Consider the following 23,995-nt stretch of genomic DNA (forward strand, 5'->3'; position numbering starts at 1 on the left):
ATCTAGTTCCAGCTTTTATTTGTTTTTTTTGACAACAGTATTAGAAAGGGAAGCTACTTTATTTTCACCGCTTGAACACATAGCCACTGTACAGTACTCTTTAATAACTCCTAAGCAGGCTAATTTGGCATCTGCCCCCTTCCCTTGTTTCCTCCAAGCTGAGATTTGCAGGGAAGTCCTTTTACTTCTTAAAGCTGGCTCATTCTGGTCATTGGAAAAACAATAAGAGGGAATTTATGAGATGAAGAGGCAGAAAGGGAAAGGAGAGGTGGTTTACAGGGAGGTAGGCGTAGGGAAAAGAAGGAGAAGCAGAAACAAGAGAAAGGGAAGGCGTAGTAGGGAGACAGCCTGAAGCCAAAGAGATGGATAGAAAAGTAAGGAGGTTAAGAGACAAGAAGGAGATGGAACCGATAGCACTGTACACAGAAAGAAATGAGGAAAGATGTTTCACTCATTCTCGGAATAAAAAAGGGTGGGGTATTTTTCAGCAGAGACAAACACATTATGCATGAGCCTCATATATCAGTGTAACAGTGCTTTAGGATTTGGGGCCTATTTTTAGATTATTATTTTTTTAGCATTTCCAGCAGGACATAAAAATAGGCCTGAGGCCAGATGCAGCATTTCAAGTTAGGCTATGATTCATTTTTTTTTTGTGCGCATCATTTTGTAGAAGCTTGAAAGCAGTGCAAGGTGAAGTAATCCCATGATAGAAGCCAGGAAAACCCAACCTTTGCCCAGCACTGGGTGCCCTTCATGCTGCAGATACTCAGCTGTGGTTAGATGTGGTGGTATAAAGTTTAAGAAAGTGGGTTGAAACTGAACTCTGCTAAACGTGAGATTCTGCAAATTGAAAAGGGTTTAGTGGAGACTGGAAAACTAGTGGATGCATAGGATTAAGATCGTAGGAACTGAATGGTAAAAACTAGAGAAGCAGATGTGTAGACTGGTAAAATAAAAGCATAGAAATAGAGAAAAATGAAGACGGATATAGACCATCTGGCCTATCTAGGCTGCCCATCCATGCCATCTACTCTCTCTTCCTCTTAGAAGCCCAGTTAAAAGCCTACCTCTTCAAGAGTACTTCTGAATTTGAACTCTCACCTTGGGTTCTGCATCCCCACCCCTATATGTCATGTCTGTCTGTCCGAGTTAGATTGTGAGCTCTTCTGATCAGGGACCATTAAGTGTCAAAATGTACAGCGTTGTGTACATCTTTCAGCACTATATAAGTGATAAATAGCAGTAGTAATAGTAGCTGTATCCCAAGTTTTTTTGAATTCAGATACAGTTTTCATTTTCACCACTTCCACTTGGATGCTGTTCTATGAATTCACCACCCTTTAAACCGTATTCGAGGTTTTTCAAAATTTGCGGGGGTTCCTGGAACGGAACCCCTGCGAATTTTGGGAGAATACTGTACCCCCTAAGTCTAACAAATATCAACCAAGTACCCCACCCAATCTCTACCCCAGACCCCACCCCCATAATAATAGTACTAATTGTAATGCATTTTTTTCCCATTCATATACACACAATATAACCTTATTAATACATAATGGTAACCACAAAATTAAAAAAACACAAAGCACACCGTTCATAGAGAAAATGTAAAAAAAAAAAGTTTTTTCAAAGAGGTCAAGACAGACGACTTTACAATATGCAATGTCACCTCAGTAATAACTATAGAAAAATAGACATATATAGTGTAAAATATAGACAGCATATATAAATTCTCAAAACTGACACATTTCAATCATTAAATTGAAAATAAAATTATTTTTCCTACCTTTGTTGTCTGGTGATTTCATGAGTCTCTGGTTGCACTTCCTTCTGACTGTGCATCCAATATTTCTTTCTTTCTGCCTCCTGCACACTTTAGCTCAGGACCTCATTCCATTCCCCAACCAACCATCTCTGTTCCTCTATGTGTCCAACTTTCCTTCCTCTCTTCTCCACCCCTATTGGCAACATGTCTCCCTCTCTCTCTCACTGTCCATTTGTCTTTTTCCTATTTCCTCCATTGCTGCAAAGGGAGTGGAGAAAGAGAGAGAGAGAGAGAGAGAGAGAGAGAGAGATCCAGGGTACATCTATCCCACCCTTCTACTGCCACATCCAACATTTCTCCCTCTTTCATTCCCTGGATCATGTGCAGCATTTTTCACCACTGCCCACCAGACCCATGCCCATTTCTCCTTCTGTCTCTCCACATCTCTCCCTCTATCACCATGTCCAACATGGCATCCCCTTGCATCCCTTTCAATCTCTGGTCCCTCTCCAGCATCATATCCAACATTTCTCCCTCTCATCCTTCTATTCCCCATGCATCTCTATCTCACTCCTCTTTCTCTCTCTCTGCTCAGTTTTCCTTTCCCCATATGCACCATCTCTTTCCCTCTCACTCACACACTCATGTCCAACAATTCTCCCTTTCTATTCCCTCTCTTCCTCCCTTCTGTCCCAAGTTCATGCCCCCTTCTTTCCTTCTGTGTCCTGAGTTTATGCCCTCCTCCCTGCCTTTGTCCCAAAATCGTGCCTCTCTCAAGTGCCAATGTGCTCCTTCCCCCCTTTCTCCCTTTGTCCCACGATCATGCCCCCTCTCACCCTTACTTGCTTCTTTCAGGGCCATCCAGCTGGGCTCCCCCTTTCTGCCTTCACTCGCACTTGTTTGCAGGCAGACGCAGGCAGCGGCTTTTACACGCTGCACGTGGCTGACCCACAAGCTTTCCCTCTGATGTCAGCTCTGACGTCGGAGAGAAGGCTTCCATGTCAGCCACTGCAGCATGCAAAAAGCCACTGCTGCGGCCTGCCCAATCACCCGGAAGGCTTCCCTCTGACATCAGCTCTGACATCATAGGGAAAGGTTCCGGGTCGGCTTCGGCAGAGGGGGTCGAGCAGTAATTAAGGCATGAGATCCCCGGTGGCTGCGGCAGCGGTTGTTTCAGTGGAGGGGGTTGGGCAGGAAGGAGGGCATGGGATCCCCAGCAGCAGCGGTGGCCATTAAGAAGGGGGCGGGAGAACGGTGAAGTGCCTTACCCCAAACAAGTGGCTCACGTGTACCACGTGTTGAGAAACACTGGTATACAGTACACAACCTAAGTTACTTATACAGTACAAAACTTATATGAGTCAGTTTTCAAAAGAATTTATGTGATCTGTAGATCACATAAGTCCTGCGAATGCTCTAGACTTATCCAAACTGATAATTCAGTCCCACATGCAGACAGGTTTTCTCACACCGGAACTCTGAAGGCAGAAACTATACGGATGTGTTATAAAACACACCTAAAACAAAAGGATTTTTAACCAGCTTAGAGATGATACTGCTTGATCTTGAAAGGTGAAAAAAATGTCCTGGAAAAATATAACTGTCTGGGGTCTAGTACACTTGATGAAAAGAAAATGAAGGAAATACTGATGGTGACAATATAAAACCATAAGAGATTACAATGGCTGAATTGAGAGAAAACAGATAAGTGAGGAGCACAAATTCCTTTGCAGATAATGGTCTCCAGACCGACTAAATTTAAACTCTCTCAGGCAGGGCTGCCACAAATCACTGTCTTTTGCCTCTCTAGCCTTACAGAAAACAAAACTGCACAAAGATAAATTTGGTCAGAGAAATGAAATGGGTTCATATCGCATTGCCATGAGTCCTTCTCTGATTCTGGCTTGCACAGTGCCCTCACCTCCCCCTCCTGCCGCCATCTTTTAGACAGAATATTTATACTGCTTTGGTGCATCATAAAATGTCAAATGAGCCAACACATTCATCATTAAAACATGCAATGCGTGTCAGTAGCGGGAGTTGTGAGCGAATGCTGCACACACGCTAAAGGCAGCTGTAGATGCCAGACTTTGCATGAATGTGCAGAGGGGGCTCAGTTGAGAGGATTTACACAGGCTATTACTGTCTCTGTAAAAACTCCGTGCTTTCAGGAGCGAGTGTCAAGGCGAAAGAAAACAAAACCTCTTTGAACTCCTGCATTCAAAAAGCAATTGGAAGAAACTTTGTTAATAAAACTTTGGTATTAAACTGTCTACCCTGAGGCCACAAGGCATCTCTGGAAAGTAAGAAACCAAGAATATCATTTTCATTCCTTCTGTGTAAATGGGAGTGGAGAGATTAGAAACAGCTTTAAAAGAGGCACATAATCAATCTTTTCTTTTTATTTTTTTTTATAGATCTGCTTATTGCAATGTCTTTTGGGGCCTTGTAGGATACGATTTACCCTCTTATTATAATAAAAATACAATTTAAAAGGTTTTCAAATGGGGTCCCATGTGGTTCTGACTACAGAGGAAAACTGGCAGTGTAGGAAGCAGCAGGTAGGAAATGCTGCTCACTGAGTCCCTCTGCTGACTGGAGGACAACACACAGGGGGGTAGAAAGAATAGGTGAATTTCTATAGGCAGTAGAGTAGCTATGGTGGTCATCCCCTCCTCCCACTCTTCTTTCTGCTTGAAATTGAAAAACCAGGATAAAAATCAACCTTGCCAATGAATTAGCGTAACTGAAAGGGCCCTTTTAAATATTTAGGCCCTAGACACATGACTATTTTGCCTCAATCCTGCCCGAGAACCATAGGCCTGATCATACACAAGTCACTCCTCACAGAAAGGGCCACTAAATATGCTTTCTGTCTGCTATATATTTATTGTAAAACAATATTTAAAAAGCACTATGATGAGGAATTCCTTTTTGGTTAAATTGAAGACGAGTCGTTCATATTGTGTGCAGTTTCATTATTAATGCCTTATTACAGGAATTTAGGATCATTCAGTGAAACAAGGTCATAAATTCAACTGACTAGTTTTAAAGTAGACTATAAGCATGCAGAAATGAATAGCAGGGGGTATATAGTATTGTTTGTAATGTTACGTATGGTTTGGAGAAAACCAATTGAACCTCGAATCCTGCCACACTTTCATTTTCTGTGGTATTTTCAGGCGTTTTTCCATGTATGGGTCATGTATTAGATCAGGGGTGGGCAACTCCGGTTCTTGAGGCCAGAATCCAGTCAGGATTTCCCCAATGAATATGCATTGAAAGCAGTGCATGCAACTAGATCTCATGCATATTCATTGGGGAAATCCTGAAAACCCGAATGGATTCTGGCCCTCGAGGACCAGAGTTGTCCACCCCTGTATTAGATCTACTGCCTTTCTGTGATGCAACCCAAACAGTTCACATTTTATATACTGGCAATGGCATAGTAAGGGTGAGCGGTGCCCCTCCCCCACCTCCCCCCCTCTGCGTGCGTTCCCCCTTCCCTTTTTAACTTCTCCAGCATGAGCGGCATGCCCACGTTGGTGTTGGCTCGCATCCTGGAAGGGACGTCAGAGAGTGAGAGAGAGCACCGATGCCGATGTGGGCAGCAACCTCACGCCAGGGAAGTAAAAAAGGTATGGGGAAGGCAAGGGGCAGGTGGCAAGGAGAGGAGCGGGGAGGGGGGGGGAAGAGAGGAGGGGGGTTCCTTGCCCTATCCCCCTTACTATGCCACTATATACAGGTATTTTATTTGTTAAGAAATGCTTTTTTAGTCTACGAATGCCGAGGAAGGTTAGAACCCTTTTCCATCAATGACAGTTTTCTGTTTTGGTCCAACCTATCATATTATCCTTGTTAGATTATTGTAACGCCATCTATTTCGGCATTACAAAGATCGCAAACTCGCTATCCGCATTGTGTTGGCTCTCCCTCTGATGTCACTTCCTGGGGAAGGAGTGGGAGGGAGGAGAAGAGGATGAAGGGGGCACAATCGTCCCGGGCGCCTCACACCTTTGCTAGGCCAGTGTTTCCTATCACAGATTTAGAAGTTCCTTTCCTTTTCTGTGGATTTTAGATTATAAACCGTTTTGATCTGCAATGTGGCAGTTATACCACTTAAACTGACTGCTTAGCGTTTATTGTTTATTTTTTGTCATGCAACTCAAGATGGTTTACAGTTAAAATAATAGTAAATTAATATGAACCAAAGGAGAACTCCATTAAAATAGGGCAGTCACAATCATTCAGAGACCATTCATACCCTGAATTCTTAAGAATAAACCCCCAGGATTAAAAAGAATGGCAATAATAAACAGGAAAGGTAACAAGAGTAAACAAAGAGTGACCATACTACAAATAAAACATAATACTCAGCATCCTTCATTTTAACATTCAAGTCTCTTATGTAAATTCATCAACTCTGAAGCATTCTGCGCTCACATTCTGCTTATCAAAGGCAAGACCAAAATAATGTATCTTGAAAAGAGTGATTTCAATTTTTTGAGTTCTGGTTCCAATTGAATTGATGGTGGAAGAGTATTCCACAGTTGTGGAGCAAGAAAAAAGAAGGCCGAGTTCCTGGTGGATTCTGGGGAGGTGGTATGACTAATCAATGAGAATCAAATGATCTGAGAGCATGATGGCGTGTAGGGAATAATTAAACTAGCAAGAAAGCAAGGTTCATCAGAATGAAAAGCTTAGAGAGAGAGAGAGAGAGAACATAAGAATTGCCGCTGTTGGATCAGACCAGTGGTTCATCGTGCCCAGCAGTCTGCTCATGCGGCGGCCCTTGGTCAAAGACCAGCGCCCTAACTGAGACTAGCTTTACCTGCATACGTTCTGGTTCAGCAGGAACTTGTCTAACTTTGTCTTGAATCCCTGGAGGGTGTTTTCCCCTATGACAGACTCTGGAAGAGCGTTCCAGTTTTCTAACACTCTCTGAGTGAAGAAGAACTTTCTTACATTCGTACGGAATCTATCCCCTTTCAATTTTAGAGAGTGCCCTCTCGTTCTCCCTACCTTGGAGAGGGTGAACAACCTGTCCCTATTTACTAAGTCTATTCCCTTCAGTACCTTGAATGTTTCGATCATGTCCCCTCTCAATCTCCTCTGTTCGAGGGAGAAAAGGCCCAGTTTCTCTAATCTTTCACTATACGGCAACTCCTCCAGCCCCTTAACCATCTTAGTCGCCCTTCTCTGGACCCTTTCAAGTAGCATCATGTCCTTCTTCATGTACAGTGACCAGTGCTGGACACAGTACTCTCCAGGTGAGGGCGCACCATGGCCCGGTACACACCTGGTTTGATATTGGATAGGCGGCCAATGCAGTCTGACCAAAAGAGGGTTAACAGAATCATATTTGCGAGTCCTACATATGAGGTGAGCAGCAGGGTTTGCAATCTTTTCAACTGGAGTTTGCTGACACCAGCGTAAACAGTTGCAGTATTCAATGTGCGATATGAAAAAAGCATAAAAGTATGACAAATTCAGATTTCAGAAAGAGATCAAATTTTGCACAATGCAATGAAAACATTTGAAGAATGAAGGAAACTTGCTTTTGAAAAAAATAATTTGAGATCAATAATCACTCCATGGTAACAAAGGGAATCAACAGATGAGAACTGTCTGTAGAAAAAAGATTTTTTCAATTGATGGACTGCACTATCAATTTATTTTACAAGTTTTTGTGAGAGAGGAATTCAACATGCATGAAGAAGAGATGAAGTCCTATACATCATCTCCCATATTCTCACACTTATCATATTGAAAATATTTAGGGCTCCTTTTACGAAGGAGCGTTAGGGCTTTAACGCGCGAAATAGCGCGCACTAGCCGCTACCGCCTCCTCTTGAGCAGGCGGTAGTTTTTCAGCTAGCGTGCGCTAAAACCGCTAGCACACCTTTGTAAAAGGAGCCCTTAATATCTTATGATAATATGAGAATATGGGAGGGCATCATCTCTTCTTCATGCATATAGAAAAAAGATGCCACATGAGTCATGACATAGTATCAGCAATAAACACAACTAACAGCACTGTAGAACAATCATATGACAGAAGTAAGCTACATATTAGTATAATACAAATGAAACCACAATAGATCACACACACAGTGGCTTATCTCACCCTACTCTTTGCTGTTCAGTGTAACATTGTGAATGAGAACAGTGAGTTTGCCTGTATTTATTGGTCTTCAGCCAAACAGAACAGTGATGAGTTAGGTCACTTTGAAGCAGAAATAAAGCTGAAGCTGGTTGCAATTCTTTTTTTTTTCATATTTATATTTCTTTATTAGTTTTACAATTTCCCCTCAAAGTCTCTACCACTCTTGTAATTTTCTCTTCAAAGCCTCAATCATATAAACAGCTCCCTAAATTGTAATTTTCCTGGAAATGTCCAGTTATCTTCTTTTGTAATCCGCCTAGAACTGCAAGGTACTGGTGAAATAGAAGTCACTAATATAATGTAATAATTTTGATAATCAAAATCAAAAAACAAGAAAAAATATCATGAAATTATCATTAAATTCACATAATTCAAGGTAAATTTTAATTACACAATATAGTTAGTCCACAATCAAATGGAGATGGGGCTGAAATTGCTGAAATTTAACAAACAAAATATATAACCAGGAAAACCAAAAGGAGGCTCGACTGCCATAGAACATTCCCTTATCTAAACGGATTAGAGAACCAGAATTCTGGTTGCAATTCTTGGTGAACAGATATATGTGTCTAGCAGAACAGACTGCTGGTCTTCTGAGGGAAAAGTTTACATTGCACTGACTGTCCTCTGGTTTGATAGCATTTTTAGAGAGGAAGTCTGTTTGTCTGGGCCTTAAGACTGAAAGGTTCCCATACATTTGACATTCTTGCATCAGTTCTTGAAGATATTCAGACAGTTTGTCATCAGATAAAACTTTGTTTTGAACATAGAATCATAGAAACTTGATGGCAGATAAAGGCCAAATGGCTCATCCAGTCTGTCCATCTGCAGCATCCACTATCTCCCCCTCTCCCTAAAGATCCCACAGACAATGATTGCAACTTTGTGAAGAACAGCATGATGATGATAACGAAGATAAAGAGGCAAGTAATAAATTAGACTGCGTTATTTCTAATATAAATGATAATGACAATGTTGATGACGTATCCTTTGCTATACAGAGGTCGAGTGTTTCAGACAGATTCCGTTGATCAATACCTGTAAACAATCCATAATAATGCAGCCTGGCGTGATTTTAAGGAACTTTTTATCAGTCTGAACAATCCAACCGTGGTTTAAATTCCCTCAGGAGAGTCTTTCCTCAGAGAATTGACTAATCAGGTGGTAAAGAAGTAAAATCATTACAGACAACATTGTCCTGATCCAGACAATGGCGAACCTGCTGATTTCAGCACAAACCACGCTGAATATATAATTGATTTATGGGTCCTTTTATTAAGGTGCGTTAACTAATTTAGCGCGCGCTAAAGATTAACGCATACTATGTGCTAAGACACACATAGGATATAATGGATGCCTTAGCATTTAGCGTGCACTAAATCAGTTGGTGCACCTTAATAAAAGGACCCCTGAAAGATTTTGGAGTGTAATTTTCTTTGGAAGTGCAGTTTAAATTTTTTTAAAAATTACAAGCCTGGCTTCACAGAACATAACATAACATAAGTGATTTCTATTCCGCCTGTGCCTTGCAGTTTTAAGTGGATTACAAATTAGAAGAGATCTGGACATTTCCGAGAGAATTACATAACACAGATTCGTGTGAGTTACATGATACGGTAGAGAGTTACAACTTAGAAGATATCTGGATTTTTCCGAGAGAATTACCTAGCAAAGATTCAAGTAAATTACAGATTACATTGGAGAATAACAAGGTAGCATAAGAAAATTATCTAACATTGAAGGAAGAAGTTTATTGGATAAAGAAGGTGGTCGCTTATTTAGGATCTGAATATATATTGGTAGGTATGATTCGAGGGGTTAACTAATGTGTTATTCACGGGGGAGAAAGCATGTGCGAGTAGGGAGGAGATTAGTAAGTAGGGAAGTGTGCTGCTGATTGTAATCCTTTTGTGCTGTTATTATACTACACCAGGGGTAGGCAATTCCGGTCCTCGAGAGCCGGAGCCAAGTCAGGTTTTCAGGATATCCACAATAAATATGCATGAGATAGATTTGCATCTCAAGGAGGCAGTGCATGCAAATCCATCTCATACATATTCATTATGGATATCCTGAAAACCTGACCTGGCTCCGGCTCTCGAGGACCGGAATTGCTCACCCCTGTACTACATATACAATGCTAGAACATAAGCCATTGAGAAGGTGGACATACCTGTTTAAATCACGATGTATTATAGGGTGTGTTAGATTATGAAGATATTCCATGCCTTTGGCAACATCCACTGCAATTATTAACTTTGACTGTAGATCAAGAGTCCTATGATTAAAAGAAATATCACGTCATAATTATTAGACATATCCATAGACACGCGCTTACTCGAAAAAGTAATAATAAGCTGCCAAGTATATCAAAGTCAAACCTTTTTTTTCTTTTAGTCATTTTTTTTTCACATTTACATTTAGTTTGACTTGTTTAGATTTACAGGAGCAAACTACTCTGACAGGCTACTCATGGTTTTTATTTTAACAAATGAAAAGAAAATTGGTTCCAATTGAGGGTTCATATGGTTTAATATTTGCTTTGATGAGTGTGATCCTGGCTTTGGTTCCTGCTTCTCTGCTAGGGCTAGAATGAAGGTGGTGCTGAAATGATACCCAGAGAATAGAGCTATCTGGGAAATAGCTTTATAGGGAGCTGCAGACTCCATCATTCACATGTAATAATAACGGGTCCGGTATTCAAAATGATTTAAATGGCCAGGAGAGGTTCCAAGTCTTTAACATTTTTTTCTAAAATCCCCTTAATCACTTTCTGACCTCAGTTTCAAAGAAAGAGAATTTCATAATTCTGGAGTAACAGATATCAACATACGTGTCTGAATAGACAATTTCAGGCTGAGGCCGGGGATAGTTATAATTTATTTGATTAAACAGATAGAGAGGAATGAGATCACACTTGAAGAAAAATAACTTGGAGTAAGATCATACAGAATCTTGAATGTAAAAGATAGCAACTTAAACTGAATTCCTGCAGAAACGGGAAGCCAATGGAGTTTTTTTTGTTTTTTTTTAAATAAAGGGGTTATTCTCTCTCAACTTACCTTTATGTGGAGGGGCATTTTCGACAGGACGTCTAAGTCAGACTTTAGATGATTTGAGAAAAACATCCAAAAAATCGAATGGAGAAAATGTCCATTTTCAAACCCGCAAGACTTCTATCTTATTTTTCGAAAAATGGCCCAGCTAGACATTTATTTATTTATTTATTTTATCATTACCAAAAAAAAAGTACAAATTTAAAATGTCCATAACAATCCATTTGCATGTAGGGGGGGGGGGGTGCAGCATTTTTTAATATATTGGCCACACAGACATACCAGCAGAGCAAGTGTGGCACCCTAGGGGGCACTGCTGTGAATTTCACATTAAGGGTGCCAGGAATACATCACACCATAAACTTCAAATATTATATGATAAGCCCTCCAAACCTGCCCCAAAACCTACTGTACCCATTTGTCTACCACCCCAATAGCCCATATGCCTCCAGGTGTCAGCTATATGTTAGTATATTGAGTTTTGGTGGGCTCCCACTTTCCACCAGAAGTGTATTAGTTAGGATGTGAGTCGTGGCTCGTGGCCAGCGTGCTGTTTATGGGACGATATTGAAATGGATGTCAGAAGCATGATAGTGCAGTATTTTTGTAGCGCCAGTTTTTCGTATGATTCTGGGTAATTCTAGTTAGACAAACATCTGTGTTAGTTAAGGACCGCGCCCAAATAGAAGTGTACGAAAAATAGGTGAATAAAACATTTAAATATAATGTAGCTAAGGCCAGAAGAAAAAACACACTAAAGATTAATATAAGGAAAAGAATGGTGTTTTTCTTGTGTACTTTGCTGTTGAGCTAAATCATGGTGGAAATCATGATTACATGATTACATGGAGTCCAGTTTAGGTTCTTTGTACTATAACTGTCCTGTCGTCGGCCACCATCTTGTGCCAGTGAATAGTTTCTGTTCTTTGTTCAGCTTCCCGCCTTTAGCCTCGAGGTTCTAATTGATAACAGATGTGCTTAGGCCAGTTAGAAAAAGCATATTAGACTCCATATTCCAAACTGAGATATAAAATGTATGAAGTATGAATGGCCAAGATATGAATGAAATTATGAATGTTTGGGGCCCCTGAATGTGATATGTGGTGATATAAATGGTTTATAAGAAGAAACATTAAGGAAAATCCTAAAGTAACATTTGGAAGTAGTTAAGTTAGAATTTGAGATGCTGTATCAGTCTCCAGCAGAGGGGAGGGGGATTTAACCCCCCCTTTTCCTCCAGAGTAAGCTTTCTGTGTAAGGCTGTGCAATTTGAATCTGTCAGCTTAGGAGTTTTTTTCCTTTAAGGCTCAGAACTTGTCAGCATGGAAGGGCTGAGAATTTCTTAGCACCATGTTAATAATTGTGAATTCTCTTGAATGTTATAATGTTAATTCAGAAATCAAAAGTAATTTTCTGAAACTTTGACTAACTTTTAAACATGGAGGAATGTTTCTTTGTCTAAACTTTAAGACCACCCATAGAAATGTTATTGGTCGTCAAACTTGATGATGTCACTAAACCAAAAGTTATATAATAGAATGTAATGAGATAGAAAAACGAGACCATTGTGAGAAGGCCAGCCTTTGGCCACGATGATGATCTCCCATGAGCGCACCGTAAGCAATTATGCTGTTCTTTTGATCTAATAATGGGAAAATAGAACCGATAATTCAATAAATCCTGGTTATAATTTTAAAACCTTGCGCTGGTGTCATTTTGCATGTAGAATTAATTTCAAACCTGAAGCTTTCACAAATGGCGTCAATGCCCCATGCTCAGATGGCATATGGGCCTGGGTCGCCTTCTATGCTGTCCACTGAACTGCCCAACAGGTTACTCCAGAGACCTACTAGGATTAGCGGTATATAAGAAATAAATTACATTACATTACATGATACCCGCTACTCTTATGTTTTCAAAGTGCATAGGTACAAACCTATCCATTGACAGATGCATCATTAAAGAGGCATGTTTATAAGGGCTCCTTTTACAAAGCAACACTAGTGATTCCCGCGTGGCCAATGCAATGAAGCCCTTAGCAATTGAATGGGCTTCATCACACCTGCCACAAAGGAATCATTAGTGTGGCTTTGTAAAAGGAGCCCTAAGTCAGCATCTCCATTTAGTGTTCCAATGCTGCGCAGTGAGATCCGATTCCAGTGTGTTGTAAACTTTTTAAGCTGAGGCACACTAATCTCAGGGATGCGGCTGGAGGGGACCTGGAAATGTGCGGACGTCAACATGATGAAGTCACATGCATGGGTGATGTTATCACATTGACGGCCATGCATGTGCGGTTGTCCTCCAGCTGTGGCCCTGAGCCTTCTATTACCGCCGGTGGGGGAGGGAGGGGTGCGCTGCAGAAGGAGAGGTGAGGAGGAGAGTCACCGGCGCCGGCTGACTGACTACAGCATGTGCCTCTTGCTGCGAGAGGCACGTCCTGTAAGCAGGCAACCGGTGCCTCTCCTCGCCGGCATCTCGCGGCACACCTGGAATCTGCCGGGGCACACAGTTTGCGATACACTATCCTATTCTATAAAGGCACCTGGGCACCCAAATTCTGTTTTAAAATACTAGCGTAATCTGGTGTTGGTGTGACTAACGTTTATGCACATGTGGTTACACTCGCCATAGACCTGGTGTAACTGTTGTCCTGCAGCCATTTTTTGTTGCACGGTTTGGCGTCACATTTTTGCAGAGCGCAAGCAAGTTTTGAAAGTGTGACCAGAGGGAGTCTCATGGAGTTTGGATGTTTATGGACCCATCAAAGCTTGCTAACATATGGATGTTTTAATTTCGCAGAATATATGCCTGTCTTAACTCAAGATTAATGAACGGCCTTCATTCCCCTGAAGGAGCCGCGGGTGAAATGGACATGCTCCGTAGGGACTCTCTAAGATATCTGCTGTTCTCATTCAAGTTAAAGTATAGATTTTATTGCATTATGTACATATTATAGGAGGGTTTTTTGACCAATGATTATTTAAGTTGGATTTAAAAGCACAGCTAAGTGATTTTCTCGTCTGTAGTCTGTCCCACGCTGAGGTCTTTTTTTCCTCCTAATACATGTAGCGAGTTGGGTCTCGAGGTCACATTTGTTATTTGTCCTGTAAATGTAACAGGGATACATACTATAACTGACACTATTCTGGACATTTTACCAAGCTATTGGATGGTATCTATGACCTGTATATGCTTGTAGATTTTATTATCTATTTAAGGGGTCCTTTTATTAATGCTTAGCACACATTAACAGACCCTAGCTCACATTCAATGCTGCACAATCTATCTTATGCCTTTGGGCCATGCAGCACTTAGTGCATTTGTGCCTGTTTATTTGTAGCATGTTTACCTCTTATGTGGTTTTATGACTGTTTATTATTGATGATCTCGTACCAGTATATTTTGAATTACCTTACCTTGGCAGTGTTTATTGTATGAGAATCTTTGAAGCAGTAGCTCCTTGTCTAAATGATTGGATTTGTTCTGTTTTTTAGATATTCCCCTTATGCAGCAACAATGTGAAACAGGGCCTGTCGGGAAATCTAAAAGGGAAATCTGAATTACTCCCCCGAGTGCGGCAAACATATATAGCACTTGGATTTAATTGCAGTGATTTTTTTCAATATCAGAGGCTAAAGCATTCACTTATGATAAGCGCTTGTTTCCTATTACTTTCTGAAAATTCATCCTTAAAAAAGTTTTTGTAATTGTACTATATAGAATGGAGTTTTTCTTAGACTGAGGATGTATTTCTCTGTGGCAACTGAGTACTTGCCATAGAAAGTTTCAGGGTGTGTCCTGGGAAACACTGAGGTCTTTTCTCTGTTTTAATTTGGAAACGTGCCACATACAATCTCTGATGTTGATTTGTGTATGAATATTTTTTGCGTGGTTATATTTATTTAAGATCTTCAGCTTGTACACATTTATTTTCAGATTAGTGTTTATTGTATACCAGTCTGGATGGGTCCTTGATCTGAATAAGCAGTTTATACATTTCAAAATTAAATTATATTAAATTAAGATCAATAAAATCAGTAATGAATATGCCGTCCCCCTACAACTCCCTTGGGTTGAATGATTGATGATACTCTTCATGCTATTTCAAATACAAATTGAGAGACTTTTTTTTAAAAAAAACCAGAAAACGCTTCAAACAGTAGGAACTTGTTTTACAATCACATTCAAGCTTCCTAGGTTTGGGCAAGGAATTCTTGATGATAATAATAATAATAATAACAGCATATATACCGCAATACCGTGAAGTTCTATGCGGTTTACAAAAGATTAAGCAAAGGTACAAATTGACTGACTTCAAGAGGGGAAGAAGAAAGAGAAGTAATTAGACAGGAAATTCATTGTTGAGGAGAAAAGTGATCAAAAGGACAGTAGGTCGCTATTGAGAGGAAAGAGATAAGTGGATCAGTTGTCAAGATGTTTTAGGAACAGGTGTGTTTTAGACGTTTCCTAAATTCCTCATAAGTAGAGGGCGAAAGTAATTGTTCTAGGTCTTGACCCCATGATGCTGCTTGGTGTGAGAGAAGGAATTCAAGGTGTTTTTTCAGTTTGCAATCTCTCACTGGGGGGGGGAACGAAGTTGGAATGTGAACTTCTCTTGTGTCTGTTGGTTGAGAAGGAGAAAAGGTCAGTAATGTATTTGGGGGCAAGTCCGTGTAATGCTTTAAAGCAGAAACAGGCAAATTTGAACTTTACGTGTGCCTTCATCGGCAGCCAATGTAGCTACCGGTAGTAGGGTGTCACATGGTCAAATTTTTTTGATGGTCCCGTGTGCCAACTATTTTCTGCAATTTCCCTTTTTCTACCACTGGAAAGGAATTAATTTTGTTGACATACTCTGGCTGGCCTGATACCTGAGCAGGACGAGACACACAAGTTTGCAAGCCTGAAAATGCTGTCCCATTTTTTATATGCCTCCTTAGCCACTCCGGCGCCAAAACGAAAATACAGAATACCTCTTCTGCTCATGAAGGAGGGAGAAGAGAGATCCTCCGGACACATACTGAGTTACGATGGCAAACTGACTCGGGTCATCTAAGCAGGCCCCAACAAACTGGATGATGCAAGGATGGTTGAGCCGGCAAAGAATAGAAACTTCACGGCAAAACATGTCCACGTCTGACTTGGAACAATAAGTATTTGCTCGATATCTGTAACAATAAAAGTAAAGGAGAGAAATAACTTTAGTTTATACAAGTACAACCCAAGCACTTGTGACTGGGTATTACTTTCTTGAAAAGCCTATAGAAAACTTACCGTTTGATAGCCACTATCTTATTTCTGCAACGCCCCTTGTATACTTTCCCAAATGAACCTGCAATGTTTCAGCATAACCATGTAAAAATCAGATTGACTAAGTGTATGCAATTTTATGGCACATCAATGTCTCCGTTTTCTTTACCTGATCCAATAATCTCATGGAACTCAATCTCGGACAGCTGAAGATGAAAATGCGAAGGAAGACTAGCACGTAGGAGAAGAACATCTGCCTTTTCTGTGATAGAATGGAATAATTATGTTTACTAGGCAGTCCTCAAACTTAGAAAACAGATTAAAAGAAGCAATCACAAGAGTAACACTCAAAAGACTTCAATAACAGCAGAATATAGTGCATGGATGAATACTGTAATTTTCTTCTAGGCTGGAATGAAAAATTGCACAATAACATGTAATATATTTTATACAGTGTATCTCATGAAGATGCCTCTCTGAATTTATGATAATAAAAATTCCACGCTTCCTTTGTAGTTTTCTATGTATATTTGTGGAGATAAGCAAGGGGAAATAAATGTAACATAACAGCAAGGTCACCATGGCACTGCAGTTGTACCAAGAGAAACAGTATATTCCTCTATTGCCTCTGTCTTGCTAGTATAGCATTTCATTAATCTTGGTCCTCTACGAGTTGTATCCATTGACAGATAATATCCAGATCAGGCCATTCAATTGTATTAGTTCTTCTCTTTAATACTCAACTGAAACTAGATTGTCAAATCACACAGCTGCTACAGTTCATGGGCAACATTTTCTGGATGCTAAGAGCTTACCCCTTCCTTTACAAAGCCGTGCCAGCGTTTATAGTGAAGGGAATAGACTTAATAGATAAAGACAGGTTGTTCACCCTCTTCAAGGCAGAGAGAACGAGAGGGCACTCTCCAAAAGTTAAAAGGGGATAGATTCCGTACAAATGTAAGGAATTTCTTCTTCACCCAGAGAGTGGTAGAGAACTGGAATGCTTTTCCGGAATCTGTTATAAGTGAAAACACCCTCCAGGGATTCAAGATAAGGTTGGACATGTTCCTGCTGAACCAGAACAAACGCAGGTAGGGCTGGTCTCGGTTAGGGCACTGGTCTTTGACCTGGGGGCTGCCGCGTGAGCGGACTGCTGGGCGCGATGGACCACCGGCCTGACCCAGCAGCGGCAAATTCTTATAGGCGCTGTGGTATGAACTCCATCGTTCATAGGAATTCTATGAGCATTGGAGTTCTTACCACCGCGGCTGGTGCTAAAAACGCTGGTGTGGCTTTGTAAAGGAGGGGGTTATAGAGGATGATTTATGAAGCTATTTCCCACACGCGCATCATTTTTGACATACAGAAACAGGCTCTGACACAACTGTGTGGGTATAGACATACAAAAAGTAGGTGTACCCGGGTCTTCAATTTTGCTGGCACAATCTGAAAGATGACTGTTCAGAGTTCCCCCCTATGATATTATTTGATGTTCTTCCTGCTCATCATCCCAGGCAGAGGGGCCCGGCCACTTTTCTTAAATGGACTGTTCTGGTTGCCTTGAAATCAAGTTTATTAGGTGACTTGATCAATCGCTCAATCAAATATTCTAAGCGATGTACATTTTAAAATTTACAATTAAAAGAAAAAAAAAAATGCATATTACTCAAATGGTTGGACTCTGACGCTCCCACCTTTTCGCTGTGGATGACCCAGTTGATTACCCTGCTGATGTGGGAGCATCGAGATATTACTGACTTTTCTTCTGCACAAGGAGTTCAGTTCCAACTGACTTGGGTCTACTATGCCTCCCCTTGCATGCAGTCAACTCCTGAACTGCCGATGTTGGTTTCGTGCATATCTTTGTTACTTTATTTACTTTTACCACATGTTCCCGTAATATTTTTCTTTCTGGACTCTGAAGAGGGACTTGGGCCGGGGGGAGAGGGGGGGAGGGGGCTGTTGTATTTTCTATTGTTCTTTATACATAAACCTGAGCTTCGTGTTACCCTTCTGTATGATCTGTACCTTTGCTAGATTTGGCTCAATAAACATGATTTGACAACAAAAAGCAGGTGTGGTGCAGGATTCCACCTACTTTTACAAGATATGTGTGTAGTCATTCCTATGGGCATAGTTTGGGCAGAGCTTGGTGCAGTCGCAATGCACATGTGCATTTTTATTAAATATGCATGTATACACAGAATACATGTACACATTTGCATCTTCTTCAGAGCGGTATAAGTTTGTGAGAGGGCATTTGTTTGCTACTGGTGGTGGTCATTGTCTAAAATTGTATACAAATCTGTCTACTATACAGTTTTTGCGTATCAAGGAACAAAATGGTGGGACTTCTCTGCTTTTGGTAATCAGGACCAAAAACAAATAGGAAAACCAACCCTACACATAAAATCAAGGAAAAAAGTAGGGATGGACAATGATCCTTCACATAAAAATTAAGGATACACAGAAAATGAAATCCCCAAAAGTTTATTGCAAAAAAGCATCACTAGGGTTCCCAGATTTTCCAGAATGAAAATCCGGACCCATGGCCCATGGACCCGTGGCCCTGCCCCCTAGCCCGCCCAGTTCCACTTGCGTCATGCCCTGTTCCGTCCCCTCAACCTGTTCGCTTGTCGGGAGGGCATCTGCGCAAGACTGGAGCAATATGCTACTTTTCTTCTAGATTTGATACCCAATACTTGTAATGAGACACTCTCAGATACCTGGAGTGTTGATCTTGCATGCACGCCATCGCAAGTTTTGCTAGCTCATGCTTTTAAGAGCATTCCAAAGGTATCTGAAAGCATGTTACACAGAGAGCAATAATATAAATTTTTGCATAGAATTTGTGTGTCTCTATGGAGAGTGCATAAAGCAAAATTGAACTCTGATGGGACCTGCCCTAAATGTCGGGAAGAGTGATCTACTATTGGGTGTATGTTCTGTAAATGTCCCAAGGTGAAGAAATTTTGGGTCACAGTATAGAAAACATTCATTTCTAGTATTAAAGTTAATCTTGGGATTCTTAGAGGGGGAGACAGTACTAGTATACGAGGGTGTTTCAAAAAGTAACAGCAAATTGAATATTTTGAGATATATAATTCAGTTAGAAATACAAATGATATGCCATTTTTCTACATTATTTATTTATTTATAAATTTCTATACCGTTTTTTTCCAAAATGGTTTACAAAAAGTTACATACATAAAATATTATAAAATCTAAACAAGATGAGAACAAAAACAGACAGATTCAATCTTTATATAAGGTCACTTGCTCATAGAAATGCATCTACAAATAGTTGTGTTTTTTAACATTTTCCTAAATGCGTTCCTGTCTCTACATTTTCGAATTTGACCAACAAGGCTATTCCACAACTTAACCCCTGCACATGTAAAAGTCATGGCATTCATTTCCACACATTTAGGGTTATCCTTCATTTTCAGCAATGCTGAACTTTCGGAGCACAACATAGAAACATAGAAATAGACGGCAGATGAGGGCCACTGCCCATCTAGTCTGCCCACCCCAATGACCCTCCCCTACCTTTCTCTGTGAATAGATCCCACGTGTCTATCCCATTTGGCCTTAAAATCAGGCATGCTGCTGGCCTCAATAACCTGAAGTGGAAGACTATTCCAGCGATCAACCACCCTTTCAGTGAAAAAGAATTTCCTGGTGTCCCTGTGCAGTTTCCCGCCCCTGATTTTCCAAGGATGCCCCCTTGTTGCCGCGGGACCCTTGAAAAAGAAGATATCTTCTTCCACCTCGATGCGGCCCGTGAGATACTTGAATGTCTCAATCATGTCACTCCTCTCTCTGCGTTCCTCGATTGAGTACAGCTGCAACTTATCCAGCCGTTCCTCGTACGGGAGATCCTTGAGTCCCGAGACCATCCGGGTGGCCATTCTCTGGACCGACTCCAGTCTCAGCACATCCTTACGGTAATGCGGCCTCCAGAATTGCACACAGTATTCCAGGTGGGGCCTCACCATGGATCTATACAATGGCATAATGACTTCAGGCTTACGGCTGACAAAACTCCTGTGTATGCAACCTATGATTTGCCTTGCCTTGGATGAAGCTTGCTCCACTTGATTGGCAGTCTTCATGTTCTCACTGACGATCACCCCTAAGTCTCGTTCTGCTTCAGTTCTTGTTAGGATCTTGCCATTAAGGGTGTAAGTCTTGCATGGATTTTGGCTGCCCTGGTGCATGATCTTAATGACTGATATTCAGACATCAAACCCTTAAAAAATTCAGGAATCGTACTATATAAAAATCGGTGACATAACATAATTGCTTTGTATTGAATTCTATATACAACTGGCAGCCAAAGCAGTTATCGGAGATATAGACTGAGGTCATGGATTGAAGCTGAGGGGGGACAAGCCCAGGACAAATGCCAGGAAGTTCTGCTTCATACAGCGAGTGGTAGACACCTGGAACGCTCTCCCGGTGGAGGTTGCTGCGGAACCCACCGTTCTAGGTTTTAAGGGCAAGTTAGATGCACATCTCCTTGAAAGATGCATAGAAGGATACGGGTGACTAAATTTCACCAGGTTACCCCTGGCTGGGCCTCCGCGTGAGCGGATCGCCGGACTTGATGGATCTAAGGTCTGATCCGGAGATGGCAGTTCTTAATCTAGCCACGGCATTCGGTACCACCTGCAGTGCCCTCCTTTTCAACACACTTCTCACACCGTTGTACCAACTTCTTTATTCCATTGGAAAAAAACAATGTTTTTGGTGTGTTTTCAGCCGGGAATGCACCGCTTCTTTGACCTTGTCATCGCATCCAAATCTTCATCCTCTCAAAGCGTCCTTCAGGAGTCCAAACATGCGATAATCAGAGGGCGCAAGATCCGGGCTGTATGGAGGATAAAGATCTGAATTCTCAGTCTCTGAATGGTGTCAAGAGTTGCAGCGGCCGTGTGAAGACACACATTGTCATGAAGGAAAAGTACGCCTTTGGACCTCCGCGATGGCTCTGTATTTTTGGCTTCAGCTCCTCCTCCAACATTGCATTGTATCAGGCGCTATTCACTGTTTCACTGCTTCTTTGATGAGGTCAGAAAAGCGGTGCATTCCCAGCTGAAGGCACAACCCAAGACATTTGTTTCCCAATGAATAAAGAAGTTGCTGCAACGGTATGAGAAATGTGCTGAAAAGGAGGGTGATTATGCAGAAAAATGACATATCATTTGAATCTCTAATTAAATTATATATCTCAAAATATTCTGTTTGCTGTGACTTTTTGAAATGCCCTTGTGTTAACTGAAGGTAGTGCTATTTTGTTTACTAAAGCCACGCTCTTAGCTAAAAAAGTAATTTTTGTTTCATAGAGACAATGGACACCACAATTTTCCCAATGGAGGGTTTTTATGTTTGAGCTTGCTTTGTCTGAAAGGAAACAGATGGAGAATGCGGTTCATAGACAAAACTGCCGAAGACAAAAGCACGCGCCGACAACTGAGCGCAAGATGGAAGCGCGCACCGAAGAAAAAGAGTGTTTTTAGGGGCTCCAACGGGGGTTTTTGTTGGGGATCCCCCCCACTTTACTTAATACAGATCGCGGCGGCGTTGTGGGGGGTTTGGGGGTTGTAACCCCCCTCATTATACTGAAAACTTAACTGTTTCCCTGTTTTTAGGGAAAAAGTAAAGTTTTCAGTAAAATGTGGGGGGTTACAAGTTACCCCCATACCCCCCACAACGCCCCCACAATGCTGCGCGATCTGTATAAAGTAAAGTGGGGGGGGGGGTTCCCCCCACACCTCCCGTCGGAGCCCTTTAAAACAGTCATTTTCTTCAGCGCGTGGCTCCATGTTGCGCTCAGTTGTCTGCGCGCGCCTTTGTCCCGGCGCGCTTTTGACCTGACACCGGAGGAGAATGCTGCTACATCTCTAAATGGAATGCTTATCAGGCGTGCTTATATCCTTGATGCTTTTCATCATCTTTGTATTTTATTTTTTTGGTTGTATTGATTAAAGAGAATCGAGGTAGGGCTTTGTGATATTATTTGAAAACTGCTAAAGGATTTGATTTTTCTATGCGTTGCACTGCTCTTATTTTATTCTTTTTAAGAAAGTGTGCTTCCTGACTTCTGCTCAATGTCCTCTGCATGTCATCCATTACAGCAATGGCTCAGGTTTGAAGGCAGACAACATTTCATTGAAAAATACTGCTTTCATTAAACTTAGATCAATTTAGGAAGTACAATATGGAATGCTTGTACGGGATCATGATTGATGGGGTAATTGTAAATGGCTTGCACAGGATAAAGGTGCATAAAAGTGGGAGTTGTACACATGCACGAAGGGTTATGCACACAAAGCAATTTTAAAAGGAAAGAGAGTTTGCAAATCATGGTGGGCAGGGTGAGAGACGCCCGGGGCGGTGGTGCCCTTCCCCCACCCTCTCCTCCCCCTCCCACAGCCACACACATGCTTCGCTTCCCTTCCTTCGTACCTCTGTAACATTTCTAGTGTGAGCAGCCACCCCCAACCTGCTGTCGCACCTGCATGGGCTCTCTCTCTGATGTCACTTCCTAGGTGCGGGTCCAAGAAGTAACATCAGAAGAAGAGCTGACGCAAGCAGGACAGCTGGTTGAGGGTTGCTGCTCACGCTAGGAATGTTTAGAAGTATGGGGGAAGGGAAGAGGCACGTGCATGGCAGTGGGGGAGGAGGGGAGAGAGGATGATGGGTGCCATGCTCCTACCAATACGGTGTCCGGGGTGGACTACCCCCCTTACTATGCCATTGATGGTGGGCTTATAAAAAGGGGTGTGTTGCGAATGCGTTTCCAAAAATGTGCCAGCATGCATGTACATAAACAAATGTGCAACACATTTACACCTGCTCTACAAAGCACAGAGGATCATTGACGACATGGATTACAGTAAGCATTGAGAAAAGACTGGTGCAACAGACATATGTAGATTCTTTAAGATAGAGTTGGAAACAGTCATCTTGAGGCTGTGCTGTGCAAAGTGCTGATGATGGAAAAGTTTTAAACTGATTGGCACAACAAGGTGGCACGTTTTGTTCATGGGAAACTCTAGAAGCATTATAACACCAGTGTACCAGAAAAACATTGGGATCATGACCCTAAGGCCTTCTTTTACTACGGTGCGCTAACTGATTAGCGCACGCTAAACGCTAACACGCGCATGTTAGTCTATGGATGCGTGAGCGTTTAGCTTGCGCTAATTCAATTAACGTGTGCCAATCGGTTAACGCACCTTAGTAAAAGAGGGGATAAGAGAATTGTAGAAAACAATGAGGTTATGATCACCTGGGACATCCCCATCCCGACTGAAAGCCAGAAAACCGAACATAGTAGTAAAAAGAGAGAACGGCATTGATTCTAGAGGTGTTGAATCGCGTGGCGAGAGGGAAAACCTTTAAGCACCAAGAAATGCAGTCTGAAACTAAGAAAATGTGGCAGACAGACACAGAAACATTTCTTCTTGATTTGTGGAGAAGACTGACTTATTTGTTTACTGCATTTTATAATGGTTATGTTTGAAATTGTAGATATAAATGTTTTGTCTAGAAACATAGAAACATAGAAAAAAGCGGCAGAAAAGGGCTATAGCCCACCAAGTCTGCCCATTCCAAGTATCCCCCCCCCCTGAATTCACTCCCTTAAAGATCCCACGTCTATTGCTTAGATTTAAGCGAAAACCAAAAAAACTCTGTGGAGTGACGATGTTCCTAAATGGACTTTTATTTGAAAGTGTCAATGTT

The 23,995-nt window shown here is 41.5% G+C and overlaps 1 protein-coding gene across 8 annotated transcripts in view; it reads right to left on the reverse strand.

The window, feature by feature from the left end:
* Positions 1–23,995, reverse strand: part of LOC117346428 (serine/threonine-protein kinase TNNI3K) — a 278,321-nt gene that overhangs the window by 120,233 nt on the left and 134,093 nt on the right. For all 8 annotated transcript variants that reach the window (XM_033915962.1, XM_033915967.1, XM_033915964.1 and 5 more), the window contains 4 exons: positions 16,413–16,505; positions 16,268–16,325; positions 15,967–16,161; positions 10,108–10,212 (listed from right to left, as the gene is read on the reverse strand). In XM_033915962.1, the coding sequence (XP_033771853.1) occupies positions 10,108–10,212; positions 15,967–16,161; positions 16,268–16,325; positions 16,413–16,505 (451 nt within the window). The remainder of the gene's footprint in view (positions 1–10,107; positions 10,213–15,966; positions 16,162–16,267; positions 16,326–16,412; positions 16,506–23,995) is intronic.

The sequence above is a fragment of the Geotrypetes seraphini genome, chromosome 12, assembly GCF_902459505.1.
Source record: "Geotrypetes seraphini chromosome 12, aGeoSer1.1, whole genome shotgun sequence".
Lineage (NCBI taxonomy): Eukaryota > Metazoa > Chordata > Amphibia > Gymnophiona > Dermophiidae > Geotrypetes > Geotrypetes seraphini.